General features: G+C 42.0%; 1 protein-coding gene across 2 annotated transcripts in view; it reads left to right on the top strand.

Annotated features, from left to right (window-relative positions):
* Nucleotides 1-20893, top strand: part of LOC128224098 (14 kDa phosphohistidine phosphatase-like) — a 76417-nt gene that overhangs the window by 52140 nt on the left and 3384 nt on the right. For both annotated transcript variants that reach the window (XM_052933758.1, XM_052933759.1), the window contains exon 3: nucleotides 107-231. In XM_052933758.1, coding sequence (XP_052789718.1) covers nucleotides 107-231 — 125 coding nt within the window. The remainder of the gene's footprint in view (nucleotides 1-106; nucleotides 232-20893) is intronic.

Raw genomic sequence — 20893 nt, 5'->3', positions numbered from 1 at the left:
CCAACCATAATAATGTTAACCTAGCAGGTCCAAGGGAATTTTGGTTTATCTTTTTGTATATTTTAATAATAGCAAAACAGCAATAATGATATCTTCTATATTTCAGCGGACATATATGATGAGATAGCGCCCTCTATCGAAGAAAGAGGACTTGATTGTGAGTGTATTGGTGGAGGAAGAATATCACATGAACCAAACAAGAAGAAAATAGAGATCTTTGGTTACTCACAGGTAAAAATATACTAGGATTTCAACTGGGAATGATTTTAAAAAACCAGGATGGTTTTTAAACACACTAACATTTAAGAACAATTTGGGTATATTTGAAAAGGGCTAATTTAAGATTCTGCATCTGGATCTCCCTGTGTCTGACTCTTTCAACTCTGCTGTCTGTACACTGTAAACTGAAGGAACCAGCCCATTGGAAATTAGGAATTTTATAAACCTTCAAAGTATGACATGATCAATTTGTGATTTGCTTTGTTTTCTACGATAAGCACACTGTCTTGTGCCAACATTCAGCCAAATTTGTGTAGTACATAATGTATCTCGGTACTTTCCATACAATTTCTGCTAGTTTAATACTTGAGATTGCCTGATTACTTAATTCTGTCATTTCTGTAAGTAAAATTGTTTATTATTTTAGCAAAGATAAGCTATCTGCAGCAATATTGATAAGCAAAAGTATAGCATCCTCTTGTGTAGTTATGGCATTTTCCTGTGTAGTCATGGCTGCATCCACTTGTGTAGTTATGGCATTTTCCTGTGTGTTCCTGGCTCTTTTCTGTTGTAAAGTGATAGCATCCCCTGTGTAGTCCTGGCTGCATCCTCTTGTATAGTGATAGCATCCCCTGTGTAGTACTGGCTGCATCCTCTTGTGTAGTGATAGCATTTTCCTGTGTAGTCCTGGCTGCATTCTCTTGTGTAGTGATGGCATTCCCCTGTGTAGTCCTGGCTGCATCCTCTTGTGTAGTCCTGGCCACATCCTCCTTTGTAGTCCTGGCTTCATCCTCCTGTGTAGATATGGCATCCCCCTATGAAGTTCTGGTGACATCCTCCTGTGTAGTCCTGGCTGCAACCTCTTGTGTAGTCCTGGCCACACCCTCCTGTGTAGTCCTTGCCACATCCACTTCTGAAGTCCTGGCCGCATCCCCCTGTGTAGTCCTGGCAACATCCTCGCATTTAGTCCTGGCTTCATCCCCCTGTGTAGTCCTGGCAACATCCTCCAGTGTAAACCTGGCTTCATCCTCCAGTGTAGTCCTTACCACATCCCCCTGTGTAGTCTTGGCCACATTCCCCTGTGTAGTCCTGGCAACATCCTTCAGTGTAGTCCTGGCAACATTCTCCAGGGTAGTCCTGGCTTCATCCTCCAGTGTAGTCCTTACTGTATCCCCCTGTGTTGTCCTGGCCGCATCCCCCTGTGTAGTCCTGGCAACATCCACTTGAGTAGTCCTTGCAACATCCTCCTGTGTAGTCCTGGGCACATCTACTTGATAAGTCCTGGCTGCATCCCCCAGTGTAGTCCTGGCCACATCCTCCAGTGTAGTCCTGGCTTCATCCTCCAGTGTAGTCCTGGCTTCATCCTCAAGTATAGTTCTGGCTTCATCCTCCTGTGTAGACATGGCCACATCCTACTGTGTAGTCATGGCCACATCCTCCAGTGTAGTCCTGGCTTCATCATCCAGTGTAGTCCTGGCTTCATCCTCCAGTGTAGTCCTGGCTTCATCCTCAAGTATAGTTCTGGCTTCATCCTCCTGTGTAGACATGGCCACATCCTACTGTGTAGTCATGGCCACATCCTCCAGTGTAGTCCTGGCTTCATCCTCCAGTGTAGTCCTGGCTTCATCCTCCAGTGTAGTCCTGGCTTCATCCTGCAGTGTAGTCCTGGCTTCATCTTCCGCTGTAGTCCTGTCTTCATCCTCCATTGTAGTCCTGGCCACATCATCCTGTGTAGTCCTGGCCACATCCTCCGGTGTAGTCCTGGCTTCATCGTCCAGTGTTGTCCTGGCTTCATCCTCCTGTGTAGACATGGCCACATCCTTCAGTGTAGTCCTGGCTTTATCGTCCAGTGTAGTCCTGGCCACATCCTCCAGTGTAGTCCTGGCTTCATCATCAAGTGTAGTCCTGGCTTCATCCTCCTGTGTAGACATGGCCACATCCTCCTGTGTAGACATGGCCACATCCTTCAGTGTAGTCCTGGCTTTATCGTCCAGTGTAGTCCTGGCCACATCCTCCAGTGTAGTCCTGGCTTCATCATCAAGTGTAGTCCTGGCTTCATCCTCCAGTGTAGTCCTGGCCACATCCTCCTGTGTAGTCATGGCCACATCCTCCAGTGTAGTCCTGGCTTCATCCTCCAGTGTAGTCCTGGCTTCATCCTCCTGTGTAGACATGGCCACATCCTTCAGTGTAGTCCTGGCTTCATCGTCCACTGTAGTCCTGGCCACATCGTCCAGTGTAGTCCTGGCTTCATCCTCCAGTGTAGTCCTGGCTTCATCCTCCAGTGTTGTCCTGGCTTTATCCTTCTATGTAGACATAGCCACCTCCTTCAGTGTAGTCCTGGGTCCATCGTCAGGTGTAGTCCTGGCCACATCCTCCAGTGTAGTCCTGGCTTCAACATCCATTGTAGTCCTGGCTTTATCCTCCAGTGTAGTCCTGGCTTCATCATCCAGTGTAGTCCAGGCTTCATCCTCCAGTGTAGTCTTGGCTTCATCCTCCAGTGTAGTCTTGGCCACATCCTCGAGTGTAGACATGGCCACATCCTCCAGTGTAGTCCAGGCTTCATCCTCCTTTTGTAGTCCTGGCTTCATCCTCAAGTATAGTCTTGGCGACATCCTCCAGTGTAGTCCTGGCTTCATCCTTCAGAGTAGTCCTGGCTTCATCGTCCAGTGTAGTCCTAGCCACATCCTCAAGTGTAGTCCTGGCTTCATCCTCAAGTGTAGTCCTGGCTTCATCCTTAAGTGTAGTCCTGGCTTCATCCTCAAGTGTAGTCCTGGCTTCATCGTCAAGTGTAGTCCTGGCTTCATCCTCAAGTGTTGTCCTGGCTTCATCATTCTGTGTAGTCCTGGCCACATCTTCCTGTGTAGTCCTGGCTTCATCCTCCTGTGTAGTCCTGGCCACATCCTCCTGTGTAGTCCTGGCTGCATCATCTTGTCTAGTCCTGGCCACATCCTCCACTGTGGTCCTGGCCACATCCTCCAGTGTTATCCTGGCCACATCCTCCAGTGTAGTCCTGGCAACATCCTCCAGTGTAGTCCTGGCTTCATCCTCCAGTGTAGTCCTGGCTTCATCCTCCAGTATAGTTCTGGCTTCATCCTCCTGTGTAGACATGGCCACATCCTACTGTGTAGTCATGGCCACATCCTCCAGTGTAGTCCTGGCTTCATCATCCAGTGTAGACATGGCCACATCCTACTGTGGATAGTCATGGCCACATCGTCCAGTGTAGTCCTGGCTTCATCGTCCAGTGTAGTCCTGGCTTCATCCTCCAGTGTTGTCCTGGCTTCATCCTCCAGTGTAGTCCTGGCTTCATCCTGCAGTGTAGTCCTGGCTTCATCCTCCGGTGTAGTCCTGGCTTCATCCTCAAGTGTAGTCATGGCCACATCCTCCAGTGTAGTCCTGGCTTCATCGTCCAGTGTTGTCCTGGCTTCATCCTCCTGTGTAGACATGGCCACATCCTACAGTGTAGTCTTGGCTTCATCGTCCAGTGTAGTCCTGGCCACATCCTACAGTATAGTTCTGGCTTCATCCTCAAGTGTAGTCCTGGCCACATCCTCCTGTTTAGTCATGGCCACATCCTCCAGTGTAGTCCTGGCTTCATCCTCCAGTGTAGTCCTGGCTTCATCCTCCTGTGTAGACATGGCCACATCCTTCAGTGTAGTCCTGGCTTCATCCTCCAGTGTAATCCTGGCCACATCGTCCAGTGTAGTCCTGGCTTCATCCTCTAGTGTAGTCCTGGCTTCATCCTCCAGTGTTGTCCTTGCTTTATCCTCCTATGTAGACATAGCCACATCCTTCAGTGTAGTCCTGGGTCCATCGTCAAGTGTAGTCCTGGCCACATCCTCCAGTGTAGTCCTGGCTTCATCGTCCATTGTAGTCCTGGCTTTATCCTCCAGTGTAGTCTTGGCTTCATCATCCAGTGTAGTCCAGGCTTCATTCTCCAGTGTAGTCTTGGCTTCATTCTCCAGTGTAGTCTTGGCCACATCCTCGAGTGTAGTCCTGGCTTCATCCTCCAGTGTAGTCCTGGCTTCATCCTCTTTTTGTAGTCCTGGCTTCATCCTCAAGTGTAGTCTTGGCCAAATCCTCCAGTGAAGTCCTGGCTTCATCTTCCAGTGTAGTCCTGGCTTCATCCTCCAGTGTAGTCCTGGCCACATCCTTCAGTGTAGTCCTGGCTTCATCGTCCAGTGTAGTCCTGGCTTCATCATCCAGTGTAGTCCTGGCCACATCCTCATGTGTACTCATGGCTTCATCCTCAAGTGTAGTCCTGGCTTCATCCTCCAGAGTAGTCCTGGCTTCATCGTCCAGTGTAGTCCTAGCCACACCCTCAAGTGTAGTCCTGGCTTCATCCTCAAGTGTAGTCCTGGGCTGGTATTCAATAAAGTTCTTATCCTTATCTTTAGACATGCCTCAGTGTTTCCATTCAGTTGATTGGTCAATTTGTTTTACAGTCCAATCAAAAAGCTTAGATTTCACTCTTAAATTTAAGATTGATCTAAGTTGTTTATTGAATATGGCCCCTGGCTTCATCCTCCAGTGTAGTCCTGGCTTCATCCTCAAGTGTAGTCCTAGCTTCATTTTCCAGTGTAGTCCTGGCTTTTCTTTAGTGTAGTCCTGGCTTCATCATTCTGTGTAGTCCTGGCCACATCTTCCTGTGTAGTCCTGGCTGCATCCTCCTGTGTAGTCCTGGCCACATCCTCCTGTGTAGTCCTGGCTGCATCATCTTGTCTAGTCCTGGCCACATCCTCCTATGTAGTCCTGGCCACATCCTCCAGTGTAGTCCTGGCCACATCCTCCTATGTAGTCTTGGCCACATCCCCCTGTGTAGTCCTGGCAACATCATCCTGTGTAGTCTTGGCCACATCCTCCTATGTAGTCCTGGCCACATCCTCCTGTGTAGTCCTGGCCACATCCCCCTGTGTAGTCCTGGCAACATCATCCTGTGTAGTCCTGGCCACATCCTCCTGTGTAGTCCTGGCCACATCCTCCAGTGAAGTAATGGCCACTTCCTCCTGTGTAGTCCTGGCCACATCCTCCTGTGTAGTCCTGGCCACATCCTCCAGTGAAGTAATGGCCACTTCCTCCTGTGTAGTCCTGGCCACATCCTCCTGTGTAGTCCTGGCCACATCCTCCAGTGAAGTCCTGGCCACATCCTCCTGTGTAGTCCTGGCCACATCCTCCTGTGTAGTCCTGGCCACATCCTCCAGTGAAGTAATGGCCACTTCCTCCAGTGTAGTCCTGGCCACATCCTCCAGTGAAGTAATGGCCACTTCCTCCTGTGTAGTCCTGGCCACATCCTCCTATGTAGTCCTGGCCACATCCTCCAGTGAAGTCCTGGCCACATCCTCCAGTGAAGTAATGGCCACTTCCTCCAGTGTAGTCCTGGCCACATCCTCCAGTGAAGTAATGGCCACTTCCTCCTGTGTAGTCTTGGCCACATCCTCCTATGTAGTCCTGGCCACATCCTCCAGTGTAGTCCTGGCAACATCATCCTGTGTAGTCTTGGCCACATCCTCCTATGTAGTCCTGGCCACATCCTCCTGTGTAGTCCTGGCCACATCCTCCAGTGTAGTCCTGGCCACATCCCCCTGTGTAGTCCTGGCAACATCATCCTGTGTAGTCTTGGCCACATCCTCCTATGTAGTCCTGGCCACATCCTCCTGTGTAGTCTTGGCCACATCCTCCAGTGTAGTCCTGGCCACATCCTCCAGTGAAGTCCTGGCCACATCCTCCTGTGTAGTCCTGGCCACATCCTCCTGTGTAGTCCTGGCCACATCCTCCTGTGTAGTCCTGGCCACTTCCTCCAGTGTAGTCCTGGCCACATCCTCCAGTGAAGTCCTGGCCACATCCTCCTGTGTAGTCCTGGCCACATCCTCCTGTGTAGTCCTGGCCACATCCTCCTGTGTAGTCCTGGCCACTTCCTCCTGTGTAGTCCTGGCCACATCCTCCAGTGAAGTCCTGGCCACATCCTCCTGTGTAGTCCTGGCCACATCCTCCTGTGTAGTCCTGGCCACATCCTCCTGTGTAGTCCTGGCCACTTCCTCCAGTGTAGTCCTGGCCACATCCTCCAGTGAAGTCCTGGCCACATCCTCCTGTGTAGTCCTGGCCACATCCTCCAGTGTAGTCCTGGCCACATCCTCCAGTGAAGTCCTGGCCACATCCTCCTGTGTAGTCCTGGCCACATCCTCCTGTGTAGTCCTGGCCACATCCTCCAGTGAAGTAATGGCCACTTCCTCCAGTGTAGTCCTGGCCACATCCTCCAGTGAAGTAATGGCCACTTCCTCCTGTGTAGTCCTGGCCACATCCTCCTGTGTAGTCCTGGCCACATCCTCCAGTGAAGTAATGGCCACATCCTTCTGTGTAGTCCTGGCCACATCCTCCAGTGTAGTCCTGGCTTTATCCTCCAGTGTAGTCCTGGCCACTTCCTCCAGTGAAGTCCTGGCCACTTCCTCCAGTGTAGTCCTGTCCACATTCTTCCAGTGTAGTCCTGTCCACATCCTTCCTGGCCACATTCTCCTGTGTTATGGCATCCCCCTGTGAAGTCCTTGCATACTAGATCTGATATCTTTTATGTTAAGTTACATGGAACTAGTATAACACTCAATGTCTTACTGTTTTACTCTGACGATCTTGTAACCACTTATTGTACCCAATTAGTTCAGTGTTAATCACATTGTGTTGATAATTGTGTCAAAATGTTTATGTTGATTTGCAGAACAAATTTCTGTCTACGAAATCTTATCTTTAAGGAGTCAGGCAACATAATATTTACTTTTCCTACTAAGAATGGAGAAATTAGTACCTGCACAGACCTTTGGTATATTCCAAGAAATATAAAATTGTTTATGTTATTGTATACATGTTCTGAGATATTCACAATGAAGCTGTGTCAAGTGCTTTGCTTGTTTATGAATGGCAATGGAATTGTTGACCTTCAACCCATTGAGGTGAAAAATAATATAATTAGAGTATTGCTCCATTCAATGGTTATACACTCAGCTTTATACTCCGAGTAAATGGTTCATCTGCCATTTTGTCAGAATGTCTCTCTGTTGTCTAATTGTGTATATGCAATATACCAGAGATGAATTGATCAGATAAAACATTTAATGTAAACTACACCTGGGTGTGGCATAGGTTCATGAAACTTGGTATGAAGGTTTCCATGCATGGAAAACATACTTCATGAAACTTGGTATGAAGGTTTCAATGCATGGAAAACATACTTCATGAAACTTGGTATGAAGGTTTCCGGGCACTAAAACATACTTCATGAAACCTGGTATGAAGGTTTCCATGCATGGAAAACACACCTCATGAAACTTGTAATGAAGGTTTCCGGGCACTAAAACATACCTCATAAAAACTTGGTATGAAGGTTTCCATGCATGAAAAACATACCTCATAAAACTTGTAATGAAGGTTTCCTGGCACTAAACACGCCTCATTAAACTTGGTATGAAGGTTTCCGGTCACTAAAACATACTACTATAAAACCTGGTATGAAGGTTTCCAAACACTTAATCATATTTCATGAAACTTCATATGAAGGTTTCCAGGCACTAAATTCTACCTCATAAAAAATTGGTATGAAGGTTTCCAGGCACTATAATAAACCTCATGAAACTTGATATGAATGTTTTAAGGCACTAAAACATACCTCATGAAACTTGCTATGAAGGCTTCCAGGCATTAAAACATACTTCATGAAACTTGATATGAAGGTTTCCAGGCACTAAATATACTTCTTGAAACTTAATATAAAGGTTTTCAGGCACTACAACATACCTTATGAGAAACTTGATATAAGGGTTTCCAGGCACTAAAACGTACCTCATGAAACTTGGTATGAAGGTTCCCAGGCACTCAAATATACCTCATGAAACTTGGTATGAAGGTTCCCAGGCACTCAAATATACCTCATGAAACTTGGTATGAAGGTTCCCAGGCACTCAAATATACCTCATGAAACTTGGTATGAAGGTTTCAAGGCACTAAAATATACCTGGTATTAAGGTTTCCAGACACTAAAACATACCTCATGATACTTTGTATGAAGGTTTCCAGACACTTAAACATACCTCATGAAACTTGATATGAAGGTTTCCAGGCACTAAAACATACCTCTCGTACTGTTTTTGAAATGTTCGAGTGTTGGGAAAGTTAAAACAAATTATTAAACTCTTCATTCAAAAACAATTAAAACTCAGCAGAGCCTCATTTTTAGCTCGACTATTCGAAGAATATGGAGAGCTATACAACTCACCCAAGCGTCGGCGTCGGCTTCACACCTTGGTTAAGGTTTTGCATGCAAGCACACATAGGTTAATATCTCAGCAACTACTCGAGGTATTGCATTGAGACTTTATACAGTGGTACTCAACCATCCAACCTTCTTAATTAACCAAGTTAGAAAACTCTTTTTTGCAATAAATGCATAAAATAGGCCTTTATTATTCGACTTAGAAATTCTGGTTAAAGTTTTGCGTGCAAGCACACACAGGTTAATATCTCAGCAACTACCTGAGGTATTGCATTGATACTTGATACAATGGTACTCAACCATCCAACCTAATTAATTAACCAAGTAAGATAACTCTTGTTTGCATTTAAAGCAAATAATTGCCCTTTATTATTCAACTTAGAAATTCTGGTTAAGGTTTTGCGTGCAAGCACACATAGGTTAATATCTCAGCAACTACTTGAGGTATTGCATTAAGACTTTATACAGTGGCACTCAACCATCCAACCTACTTAATTAACCAAGTTAGATAACTCTTGTTTGCATTCAATACAAATAATTGCTGTTTATTATTCAACTTAAAAATTCTGGTTAAGGTTTTTGGTGCAAGCACACATAGGTTAATATCTCAGCAACTACTTGAGGTATTGCATTGAGACTTGATACAATGGTACTCAACAATCCAACCTACTTAATTAACCAAGTTAGAAAACTCTTATTTGCAATAAATGCAAAAATAGGCCTTTATTATTCAACTTAGAAATTCTGGTTAAGGTTTTGCGTGCAAGCACACATAGGTTAATATCTCAGCAACTACTTGAGGTATTGCATTAAGACTTTATACAGTGGCACTCAACCATCCAACCTACTTAATTAACCAAGTTAGATAACTCTTGTTTGCATTCAATACAAATAATTGCTGTTTATTATTCAACTTAAAAATTCTGGTTAAGGTTTTTGGTGCAAGCACACATAGGTTAATATCTCAGCAACTACTTGAGGTATTGCATTGAGACTTGATACAATGGTACTCAACAATCCAACCTACTTAATTAACCAAGTTAGATAACTCTAGTTTGCATTTAATGTTAATAATAGCCCTTTATTATTCAACTTAGATATTCTGGTTAAGGTTTTTGGTGCAAGCACACATAGGTTGATATCTCAACAACTACTTGAGGTATTGCATTGAGACTTGATACAATGGTACTCAACCATCCAACCTACTTAATTAAGCAAGTTAGATAAATCTAGTTTGCATTATATTTAAATAACGCCCCTTTTTTTAGACATAGAAATTCTGGTTAAGGTTTTGCTTGTTACCACTTTTAAGTCGACACCTCAGCGAATACATCATGTATTGCATTGAAACTTTACACACATGCTCCCAACCATTTAACCTTCTTCTTTAATCAAGTAAGATAACTCTATCTTTCATATTATACAATTATTTGCCCCTTTATTATGCGACTAAATTCTGGCTTAGGTCTTGCATGTTAGCACACATAGGATAATATCTCAGTAATTACTTGATGTATTGCATTGAGACTTTATACAATGTATTCAATCACCTAACGTAATTGAATAACCAAGTTAGATAACTGTATTTTGCAAATAATGGCCCTTTATTATTAGACTAAAAAATTCTGGTTAAAATGTTCCATGTAAATACATTCATGTTAATATCTCAGCAAATCATGTATTGCATTGAAATCTAATCTAACAGTGATCCATGCATGTCTTGCCAAAACTTTTCAATACTTACACTGAAAAGCAGCAGAATAGTCTCTGTGACAGCTCATTTTATTGTTTTAAATTGAACTTGATTAATAGATTTGATACAAAATAAACACAATTTTGAGATCCTTTATAAATGTTCCCTACTAAAAAAGGTTTGATACCAGAAAGATTACAATTGTAACGTTTGTACAGTGAGACCTGCAAAATAATCACTACTTAAATAGACAGTTATCAGTGTCAGTCCCATTCAAGGTATTCACATGAATCTCTGTACAGTTATCAGTGTCAGTCCCATTCAAGGTATTCACATGAATCTTTGTACAGGTATCAGTGTCAGCCCCATTCAAGGTATTCACATGAATCTCTGTACAGTTATCAGTGTCAGTCCCATTCAAGGTATTCACATGAATCTTTGTACAGGTATCAGTGACATCCCCATTCAAGGTATTCACATGAATCTTTGTACAGTTATCAGTGTCAGCCCCATTCAAGGTATTCACATGAATCTCTGTACAGTTATCAGTGTCAGTCCCATTCAAGGTATTCACATGAATCTCTGTACAGGTATCAGTCCCATTCAAGGTATTCACATGAATCTCTGTACAGGTATTCACATAAATCTTTGTACAGTTATCAGTGTCAGTCCCATTTAAGGTATTCACATGAATCTCTGTACAGTTATCAGTGTCAGTCCCATTTAAGGTATTCACATGAATCTCTGTACAGTTATCAGTGTCAGTCCCATTCAAGGTATTCACATGAATCTGTGTACAGTTATCAGTGTCAGTCCCATTCAAGGTATTCACATGAATCTCTGTACAGTTATCAGTGTCAGCCCCATTCAAGGTATTCACATGAATCTCTGTACAGTTATCAGTGTCAGTCCCATTCAAGGTATTCACATGAATCTTTGTACAGGTATCGGTGTCAGCCCCATTCAAGGTATTCACATGAATCTTTGTACAGGTATCAGTGTCAGCCCCATTCAAGGTATTCACATGAATCTTTGTACAGGTATCAGTGTCAGCCCCATTCAAGGTATTCACATGAATCTCTGTACAGTTATCAGTGTCAGCCCCATTCAAGGTATTCACATGAATCTTTGTACAGGTATCAGTGTCAGTCCCATTCAAGGTATTCACATGAATCTTTGTACAGGTATCAGTGTCAGTCCCATTCAAGGTATTCACATGAATCTGTGTACAGGTATCAGTGTCAGTCCCATTCAAGGTATTCACATGAATCTGTGTACAGTTATCAGTGTCAGTCCCATTCAAGGTATTCACATGAATCTCTGTACAGTTATCAGTGTCAGTCCCATTCAAGGTATTCACATAAATCTTTGAACAGGTACCAGTGTCAGCCCCATTCAAGGTATTCACATGAATCTTTGTACAGGTACCAGTGTCAGTCCCATTCAAGGTATTCACATGAATCTTTGTACAGGTATCAGTGTCAGCCCCATTCAAGGTATTCACATGAATCTTTGTACAGGTATCAGTGTCAGTCCCATTCAAGGTATTCACATGAATCTTTGTACAGGTATCAGTGTCAGCCCCATTCAAGGAATTCACATGAATCTCTGTACAGTTATCAGTGTCAGCCCCATTCAAGGTATTCACATGAATCTCTGTACAGTTATCAGTGTCAGCCCCATTCAAGGTATTCACATGAATCTCTGTACAGTTATCAGTGTCAGCCCCATTCAAGGTATTCACATGAATCTCTGTACAGTTGTCAGTGTCAGCCCCATTCAATGTATTCACATGAATCTTTGTACAGGTATCAGTGTCAACCCCATTCAATGTATTCACATGAATCTTTGCACAGGTATCAGTGTCAGCCCCATTCAATGTATTCACATGAATCTTTGCACAGGTATCAGTGTCAGTCCCATTCAAGGTATTCACATTAATCTTTGTACAGTTATCAGTGTCAGTCCCATTCAAGGTATTCACATGAATCTCTGTACAGTTATCAGTGTCAGCCCCATTCAAGGTATTCACATGAATCTCTGTACAGTTATCAGTGTCAGCCCCATTCAAGGTATTCACATGAATCTCTGTACAGTTATCAGTGTCAGCCCCATTCAAGGTATTCACATGAATCTCTGTACAGTTATCAGTGTCAGCCCCATTCAAGGTATTCACATGAATCTCTGTACAGTTTTCAGTGTCAGCCCCATTCAATGTATTCACATGAATCTTTGTACAGGTATCAGTGTCAGCCCCATTCAAGGTATTCACATGAATCTTTGCACAGTTATCAGTGTCAGTCCCATTCAAGGTATTCACATGAATCTTTGCACAGTTATCAGTGTCAGCCCCATTCAAGGTATTCACATGAATCTTTGCACAGGTATCAGTGTCAGTCCCATTCAAGGTATTCACATGAATCTTTGTACAGTTATCAGTGTCAGTCCCATTCAAGGTATTCACATGAATCTTTGTACAGTTATCAGTGTCAGTCCCATTCAAGGTATTCACATGAATCTTTGTACAGTTATCAGTGTCAGCCCCATTCAAGGTATTCACATGAATCTTTGTACAGGTATCAGTGTCAGTCCCATTCAAGGTATTCACATGAATCTTTGAACAGGTATCAGTGTCAGCCCCATTCAAGGTATTCACATGAATCTTTGAACAGGTATCAGTGTCAGCCCCATTCAAGGTATTCACATGAATCTTTGAACAGGTATCAGTGTCAGCCCCATTCAAGGTATTCACATGAATCTTTGTACAGTTATCAGTGTCAGTCCCATTCAAGGTATTCACATGAATCTTTGTACAGTTATCAATGTCAGTCCCATTCAAGGTATTCACATGAATCTCTGTACAGTTATCAGTGTCAGTCCCATTCAAGGTATTCACATGAATCTTTGTACAGGTATCAGTGTCAACCCCATTCAATGTATTCACATGAATCTTTGTACAGGTATCAGTGTCAGCCCCATTCAAGGTATTCACATGAATCTTTGTACAGGTATCAGTGTCAGCCCCATTCAAGGTATTCACATGAATCTTTGTACAGGTACCAGTGTCAACCCCATTCAATGTATTCACATGAATCTCTGTACAGGTATCAGTGTCAGCCCCATTCAAGGTATTCACATGAATCTTTGTCTATAGGTATCAGTGACAATAATCACATATCTGTTACAATCCCCTAACTTTTGTTTTAATGATTTATTACTTATTGATAGCATATTTTTTATTACATCAGCACTTGAATGGTTTATTATATTATGTACATGCTGTCTAGCTCCACATAAAACAGCCGTTGTGTTTGTGGACAGATTTTATCCCCAACCCAGAATATATTATCTTTGAAAAAACTTGTTATCTGTGTATATAATGTATTATCTATATGCACTACATGTACTTCTATCTACAGAATGTCTTAATTCAGAATTGTACGCCTATTGCAAGTATCCTGCATAGTGTTACTGTATAACAGCCAATGGTTCAAAGCCAGTTTTATGATAAGCCTCAATAAATAACATGAGAGTAAAGTGTATTTTGTCAATTATTGAGGAAATTATCTTTGGCAGGAGAGCATTTGTTATAGTCATTTTGGCATGGTTTGTGAATGAATTATCAGCATGTAGCAGCCAGAAATTTTACCTGTTTCTGTAGGTTTTGTTTTGAGAAAATCAAACCTTTTTTTTGTCTGTTCTTTTAGTGAATAATTGAAGTATGGAACATTGAAGATAAATCTTTATTTTGCTTAGATACAGACTAGACAATTATAAAAAATGGTACTAAACATGGTTTGAATATGGTTGAGCAAGCAAATGTTCTGATAAATGTATGACATCTGTGAAGATGATTTAATAAACTCGCGCTTTGTTCACTTATGCTTATTGTTTGGCTAGGAAGCAGGTTTTTATTTTCAAAAATAAGATAAAAACAAAATTGTGAAGAATATAAAAAAGGATTGTTTGTTAACACTGCTGATGTGCTGTGCAAATTCTGCAACAATAATAAATTGTAAAATATTCTCTGAATAGTCTTTCAAACTCAGTTGTTTTTTGTAGAAAAAACAGTGAAGGGATTGGCATTGTTACTAGATGGACACAAACCACAAATGAAAAGCAAGGCCCATAACTTTGGCTGGAATAGTTGTAACATTTTACCTTTTTTTCATCCACAGTGCTCTTGTTGACCCAAGAAATATTACAGCATGAATACACATGAAATAATGATGAATCTGGTCCGTATTAAATGAAGAAGCTAGAACTGTTACACCTATACCCCCTGTATTATATGCCTCACACTGTTACACCATACCCCCTGTATTATATACCTCACACCAACTTCTGTGGGTTATATAATGGAAAGAAAGAGAAGATTGTAATTATTAGCTGCTGGCATGATCATGTGATGTTCATCTAAATCTAGGCTTACCTGCCTATCAATCTTGAGTTTAGTTTAGTTTGTCTTTAGTGGGAATTTCATTCATTTACTGCCCTCAGATATCCAAGTCACATGTTCAAAAGAATGTGTTTACAGATCGTTTGCTTAGAATTGTCTAGATATAAGAAGAGGTATATAGAGGTATTTATGAAAGAAAGTCCTACTTTGAATCCTCCATATTATGACTTGTGATGTATCTGTATGAGCTACCAAATTGTCTGCTGTAGAAGCAAGATCACTGGTTCAAAGGATTGGTGCCTGTGTGAAAGCATCGGTGCCTGTGTGAAAGCATCGATGCCTGTGTCAGAGCATTGGTGCCTTTGTCAAAGCATCGGTGCTTTTGTCAAAGTATCAGTACCTGTGTCAAAGAATCGGTGCCTGTGTCGATTAAAGCATTGGTACCTGTGTCAAAACATCGGATCGGTGCCTGTGTCAAAGCATAGGTGCCTGTGTCAAAGCATCGGTACCTCTGTCAAAGCATTGGTACCTGTGTCAAAGCATCGGTGCCTTTGTCAAAGCATCAGTAGCTGTGTCAAAGAATCGGTGCCTGTGTCAATCAAAGCATTGGTGCCTGTGTCAAAGCATCGGATCGGTGCCTGTGTCAAAGCATTGGTGTCTGTGTCAAAGCATTGGTGCCTGTGTCAAAGCATTGGTGCCTGTGTCAAAGCATTGGTGTCTGTGTCAAAGCATTGGTACCTGTGTCAAAGCATCGGATCGGTGCCTGTGTCAGTGTCTGTGTCAAAGCATTGGTGTCTGTGTCAAAGCATCTGTATCTGTGTCAAAGCATCAGTGCCTGTGTCAAAGCATTGGTGTCTGTGTCAAAGCATTGGTGTCTGTGTCAAAGCATCGGTGCCTTTGTCAAAGCATCAGTAGCTGTGTCAAAGAATCGGTGCCTGTGTCAATCAAAGCATTGGTGCCTGTGTCAAAGCATCGGATCGGTGCCTGTGTCAAAGCATTGGTGTCTGTGTCAAAGCATTGGTGCCTGTGTCAAAGCATTGGTGCCTGTGTCAAAGCATTGGTGTCTGTGTCAAAGCATTGGTACCTGTGTCAAAGCATCGGATCGGTGCCTGTGTCAGTGTCTGTGTCAAAGCATTGGTGTCTGTGTCAAAGCATCTGTATCTGTGTCAAAGCATCAGTGCCTGTGTCAAAGCATTGGTGTCTGTGTCAAAGCATTGGTGTCTGTGTCAAAGCATTGGTGCCTGTGTCAAAGCATCGGTGCCTGTGTCAAAGCATAGGTGCCTGTGTCAAAGCATTGGTACCTGTGTCAAAGCATCTGTATCTGTGTCAAAGCATCAGTGCCTGTGTCAAAGCATCAGTGCCTGTGTCAAAGCATTGGTGTCTGTGTCAAAGCATTGGTGTCTGTGTCAAAGCATTGGTGTCTGTGTCAAAGCATTGGTGCCTGTGTCAAAGAATCTGTGCCTGTGTCAAAGCATAGGTGCCTGTGTCAAAGCATTGGTACCTGTGTCAAAGCATCTGTATCTGTGTCAAAGCATCAGTGCCTGTGTCAAAGCATTGGTGTCTGTGTCATAGCATTTGTGCCTGTGTTAAAGCATTGGTGTCTGTGTCAAAGCATTAGTGCCTGTGTCAAAGATTTTTTGTCTGTGTCAAAGCAGTAATAACTTCATTATTCTATGTCAAATCATCATCATGTTTGGTAAGGGTTTTATGCCTCATACCATCTCAGACATGCTTGATTAGCATTACATTGCATTAGTCACTAAAGAATTATCGCCCTTTGATAACAGAAATTACCTAATCTGGGTCTTGTCTGATCAAGTACTTTGAAATCCTTTGTCCTATCATCATCCAATTTGGTCAGAATGTGTATGGGCATAATATCTCAGACAGATTTGACCATATTGCTCTAGTCACTCAAGAACTATCACCTTCATAACAGAAATCACCTCAAATAGGTATTGTCTGATCAATAACTTGAAAAGCCTTTACATTTAGTATCTAAGCATTGGTTCAACAGTTGTGTCAGCTTCAGAACGTTGGAACCACTAAGTAAGCATTTGTATTCAAAAATATGCTGTGAATATGATGAACAAACTATCGATTTAACATACATGGTACATTAGGCTACCGTAGAAATGAAAAAGAGTATGCTTCTAATATGAGCAAGAACATTTCTGTGAGAATCGGAAATGATATGGGATTACAGTGCATCGAACAAAAATGATGTGGGAGGTGCACCGAACAAAAATAATGTGGGAAGTACATTGAACAAAAATGATGTGGGAAGTGCATCGAACAAAAATGATGTGGGAAGTGCACCGAACAAAAATGATGTGGGAAGTGCACCGAACAAAAATAATGTGGGAAGTACATTGAACAAAAATGATGTGGGAAGTGCATCGAACAAAAATGATGTGGGAAGTGCACCGAACAAAAATGATATGGGAAGTGCACCGAACAAAAATGTAGACATTTCTTTGAACATGTGCATCATTCGTTATTTAAGTATTTGAACTGCTTCTGTTTTATGGTGGTTGGTGTATATGAAGTAAGGTTTTAATTGCTGTTCTTATCATGAAGAGCAGGTTTGTTTACCTATCTTCTCGATAGGAATTTCCCAGTCACGTTCTTTGTCTAATTGGAATTATTGCATTATCAATTTGTGCGTGCAGGGCATTTTCTAGGTATATTATCTGCACCAATAGCTCCCCACATGGTGCTGAAAACTATAAATGCTGAGATTTGATACAATTTATGAGAGATCCATTGATAAATACCTTGGGATTTTTAAGATTTTTATTTCTAATGATTTCAAAGCTTTATATTATATCTTTTTGTGTGAAAAAAATGGCATTCAGTTTTAGTTTGTCTGTATGTATTGTCACAGGGTTGGCGATGTCATGCAGAAACTGTAAACCTCGGTGTCATGTAGAAACTGTAAACCCCGGTGTCATGTAGAAACTGTAAACCCCGGTGTCATGTAGAAACTGTAAACCCCGGTGTCATGTAGAAACTGTAAACCCCAGTGTCATGTAGAAACTGTAAACCTCGGTGTCATGTAGAAACTGTAAACACTGGTGTCATGTAGAAACTGTAAACCTCGGTGTCATGCAGAAACTGTAAACCCCGGTGTCATGCAGAAACTGTAAACCCCGGTGCCATGCAGAAACTGTAAACCCCGGTGTCATGTAGAAACTGTAAACCCAGGTGTCATGCAGAAACTGTAAACCCCGGTGTCATGCAGAAACATTAAGCCTCGGTGTCATGTAGAAACTGTAAACCTCGGTGTCATGCAGAAACTGTAAACCTTGGTGTCATGCAGAAACTGTAAACCTCGGTGTCATGCAGAAACTGTAAACCCCAGTGTCATGTAGAAACTGTAAACCTCGGTGTCATGCAGAAACTGTAAACCCCGGTGTCATGTAGAAACTGTAAACCCCGGTGTCATGTATAAACTGTAAATTTCGGTGTCATGCAGAAACTGTAAACCTCGGTGTCATGCAGAAACTGTAAACCCCGGTGTCATGCAGAAACTGTAAACCCCGGTGTCATGTAGAAACTGTAAACCCCGGTGTCATGTAGAAACTGTAAACCCCGGTGTCATGTAGAAACAGTAAACCCCGGTGTCATGTAGAAACTGTAAACCTCGGTGTCATGTAGAAACTGTAAACCTCGGTGTCATGCAGAAACAGTAAACCCCGGTGTCATGTAGAAACTGTAAACCCCGGTGTCATGTAGAAACTGTAAACCCCTGTGTCATGTAGAAACTGTAAACCCCGGTGTCATGTAGAAACTGTAAACCTCGGTGTCATGTAGAAACTGTAAACCCCGGTGTCATGCAGAAACTGTAAACCTTGGTGTCATGTAGGAACTGTTAAATTGGGTTTCATGCAGAAACTGTAAACATCTGACAAAAACAATTGAAGTCCCATCAAACTTATTGATTACTACACCAGTCATGATACTTAGTGATTCCTACACCAGTCACAAGTCATGATACTCATTGTGAAGCAAGGCCCATAATTCTGATCATGGCTGAGTTTGTTTAAATTTCAGTTATGAAAATAATTTCTTTGATAGATAAATCAAAACCTAGATAAATCAAAACCTATAAAAAAATGTGCAAATGTTTCTTATAGAACGCAGCAACTATGATTTGTAAATGCGGCATAAGGTTTTGTAAATCACATCAATAATTTGAATAAGTTTGATTGCATTGCTTTAAGGCATCTAAAAGTTTGACTATTATCTTCACGCCCTAATCTAATGAATCAGATAAATAAAATATAACATATATGTTATTCCACCTATCCCAATGTCTGTGAAATGTAACACAACATGTGATTGTAATTATGTCTTCAGCAATAAAATCTTCAAAAAAAGGTATAAGGAACACTTTCTCCTGGATGTAGTCGTAATTACAATGCAGATCTTGCTTCCAGGATGTTAGGTTACGTAAACCTGTATATTCAGGGGTGAATGGCCGATGATGAGAACTCATATATTCACTCAGCTTCCGTTGAAATAGGGATTGATGTTTTTCATGTGTTCATGCTTATATATGTGAAACATTCTATTAATTCTAAGCTTGCAGTAAAGTATTACCAATTCTATGGTTCTATGAGGAGACAAGTTTAGCTTGTCTGATTTCTACCCCCCGCCGTATCAAAGGTTTCGGAAGGGGGATATTGTTTTGGCATTGTCCGTCCATCCGTCATTCTGTCCGTCCGTCCGGTACCATATCTTGGTAGGCATTGATCAGAAAATGTTCCAACTTGGTCATGATGTACCCCTTGATGAAATATGACCCGCTTGTAAAAGTGGGGCACATGGGGCCAAAAACTAGGTCAAATCTTAGAAAAATCTTTGAAACACATTAGAGGCATTATGAATGGTCTAATATTCATGAAACTTGATCAGAATGTTTTCCTTGATGAACTCATGGACATGTTTTAAACTGGGTCACATGTGGTGAAAAATTAGGTTTCGACTGCATTTCAAAAGTGGGTCATAATGGGTCAGAAACAAGGTCAATAGGTCAAATCTTAGAGAAAAATATTGGGAACACACTAGAGGCAATCTCATATTCATGAAACTGTTTTCCTTGATTGTTGTTGAATAGTTCGAAACTGGGTCACATGGGGTCAGAAACCAGGTCAGTAAGTGAAATCTAGGAGACAGTCAATTCAAAAAAGAAATTTGACAAATTGTGTCCCGAACGAAACGTTGTATTGAATAGTCAGTTATGTTCAAATTTGGTCTGAATGTTTGCCTTAATGAAATTTTACAAAAAAATTAAACTGGTCACATGTGGTTAAAAACTAGGTCACTAGATCATATCTTACAGAAATCTTGGGAACACTCTAGAGGCAATACATCTGCTCTAATTTCCATGAAACATAATCAGAATGTTGGCCTCTGAAAAATCTGAAAAAAAACTTGTGGACACCCAAGAGGCTATATTTATTTGCAAAATATCTTGACCAATCTTCATGAAACTTGATCTAAATGTTTGCCTTGATGAAATCTTAGATTAGTTAGAACTGGGTAACATGGAGTCATAAACTAGGTTTCTTGGTCAATTCTAAATGCTACTGTATATACAATTTTTTTTTTATTTCAAACAGTTGCAATCAAACTCAAACTCATATATATATTTCACCAACAATTGATTTCCATTCCTTGACTTAGCCCAGTCAGGCGGGGATATCAATTCAACGGATTTGCTTGTTGAAGAATGCAATACCGTCATAGCCTCGCCTTGTTGTTGCTTAAGCATTGCTGATGTTGTTGCTGTAGCATTGCTGATGTTGTTGCCGTAGCATTGTTGATGTTGTTGCCGTAGCATTGCTGATGTTGTTGCCGTAGCATTGCTGATGTTGTTGCCGTAGCATTGTTGATGTTGTTGCCGTAGCATTGTTGATGTTGTTGCCGTAGCATTGTTGATGTTGTTGCCGTAGCATTGCTGATGTTGTTGCCGTAGCATTGCTGATGTTGTTGCCGTAGCATTGTTGATGTTGTTGCCGTTGCATTTTTGTTGTTGTTGCCATAGCATTGTTGATGTTGTTGCCATAGCATTGTTGATGTTGTTGCCGTAGCATTGCTGATGTTGTTGACGTAGCATAGTTGATGTTGTTGCCGTAGCATTGCTGATGTTGTTGCCGTAGCATTACTGATGTTATTGCCGTAGCATTGCTGATGTTGTTGCTGTAGCATTGTTGATGTTGTTGCCGTAGCATTGTTGATGTTGTTGCCGTAGCATTGTTGATGTTGTTGCCGTAGCATTGCTGATGTTGTTGCCGTAGCATTGCTGATGTTGTTGCCG

The sequence above is a fragment of the Mya arenaria genome, chromosome 17 (assembly GCF_026914265.1).
Source record: "Mya arenaria isolate MELC-2E11 chromosome 17, ASM2691426v1".
Lineage (NCBI taxonomy): Eukaryota > Metazoa > Mollusca > Bivalvia > Myida > Myidae > Mya > Mya arenaria.
The sequence above is the reverse complement of the archived record's forward strand: the minus strand, read 5'-3'. Positions and strand labels throughout refer to the sequence as shown.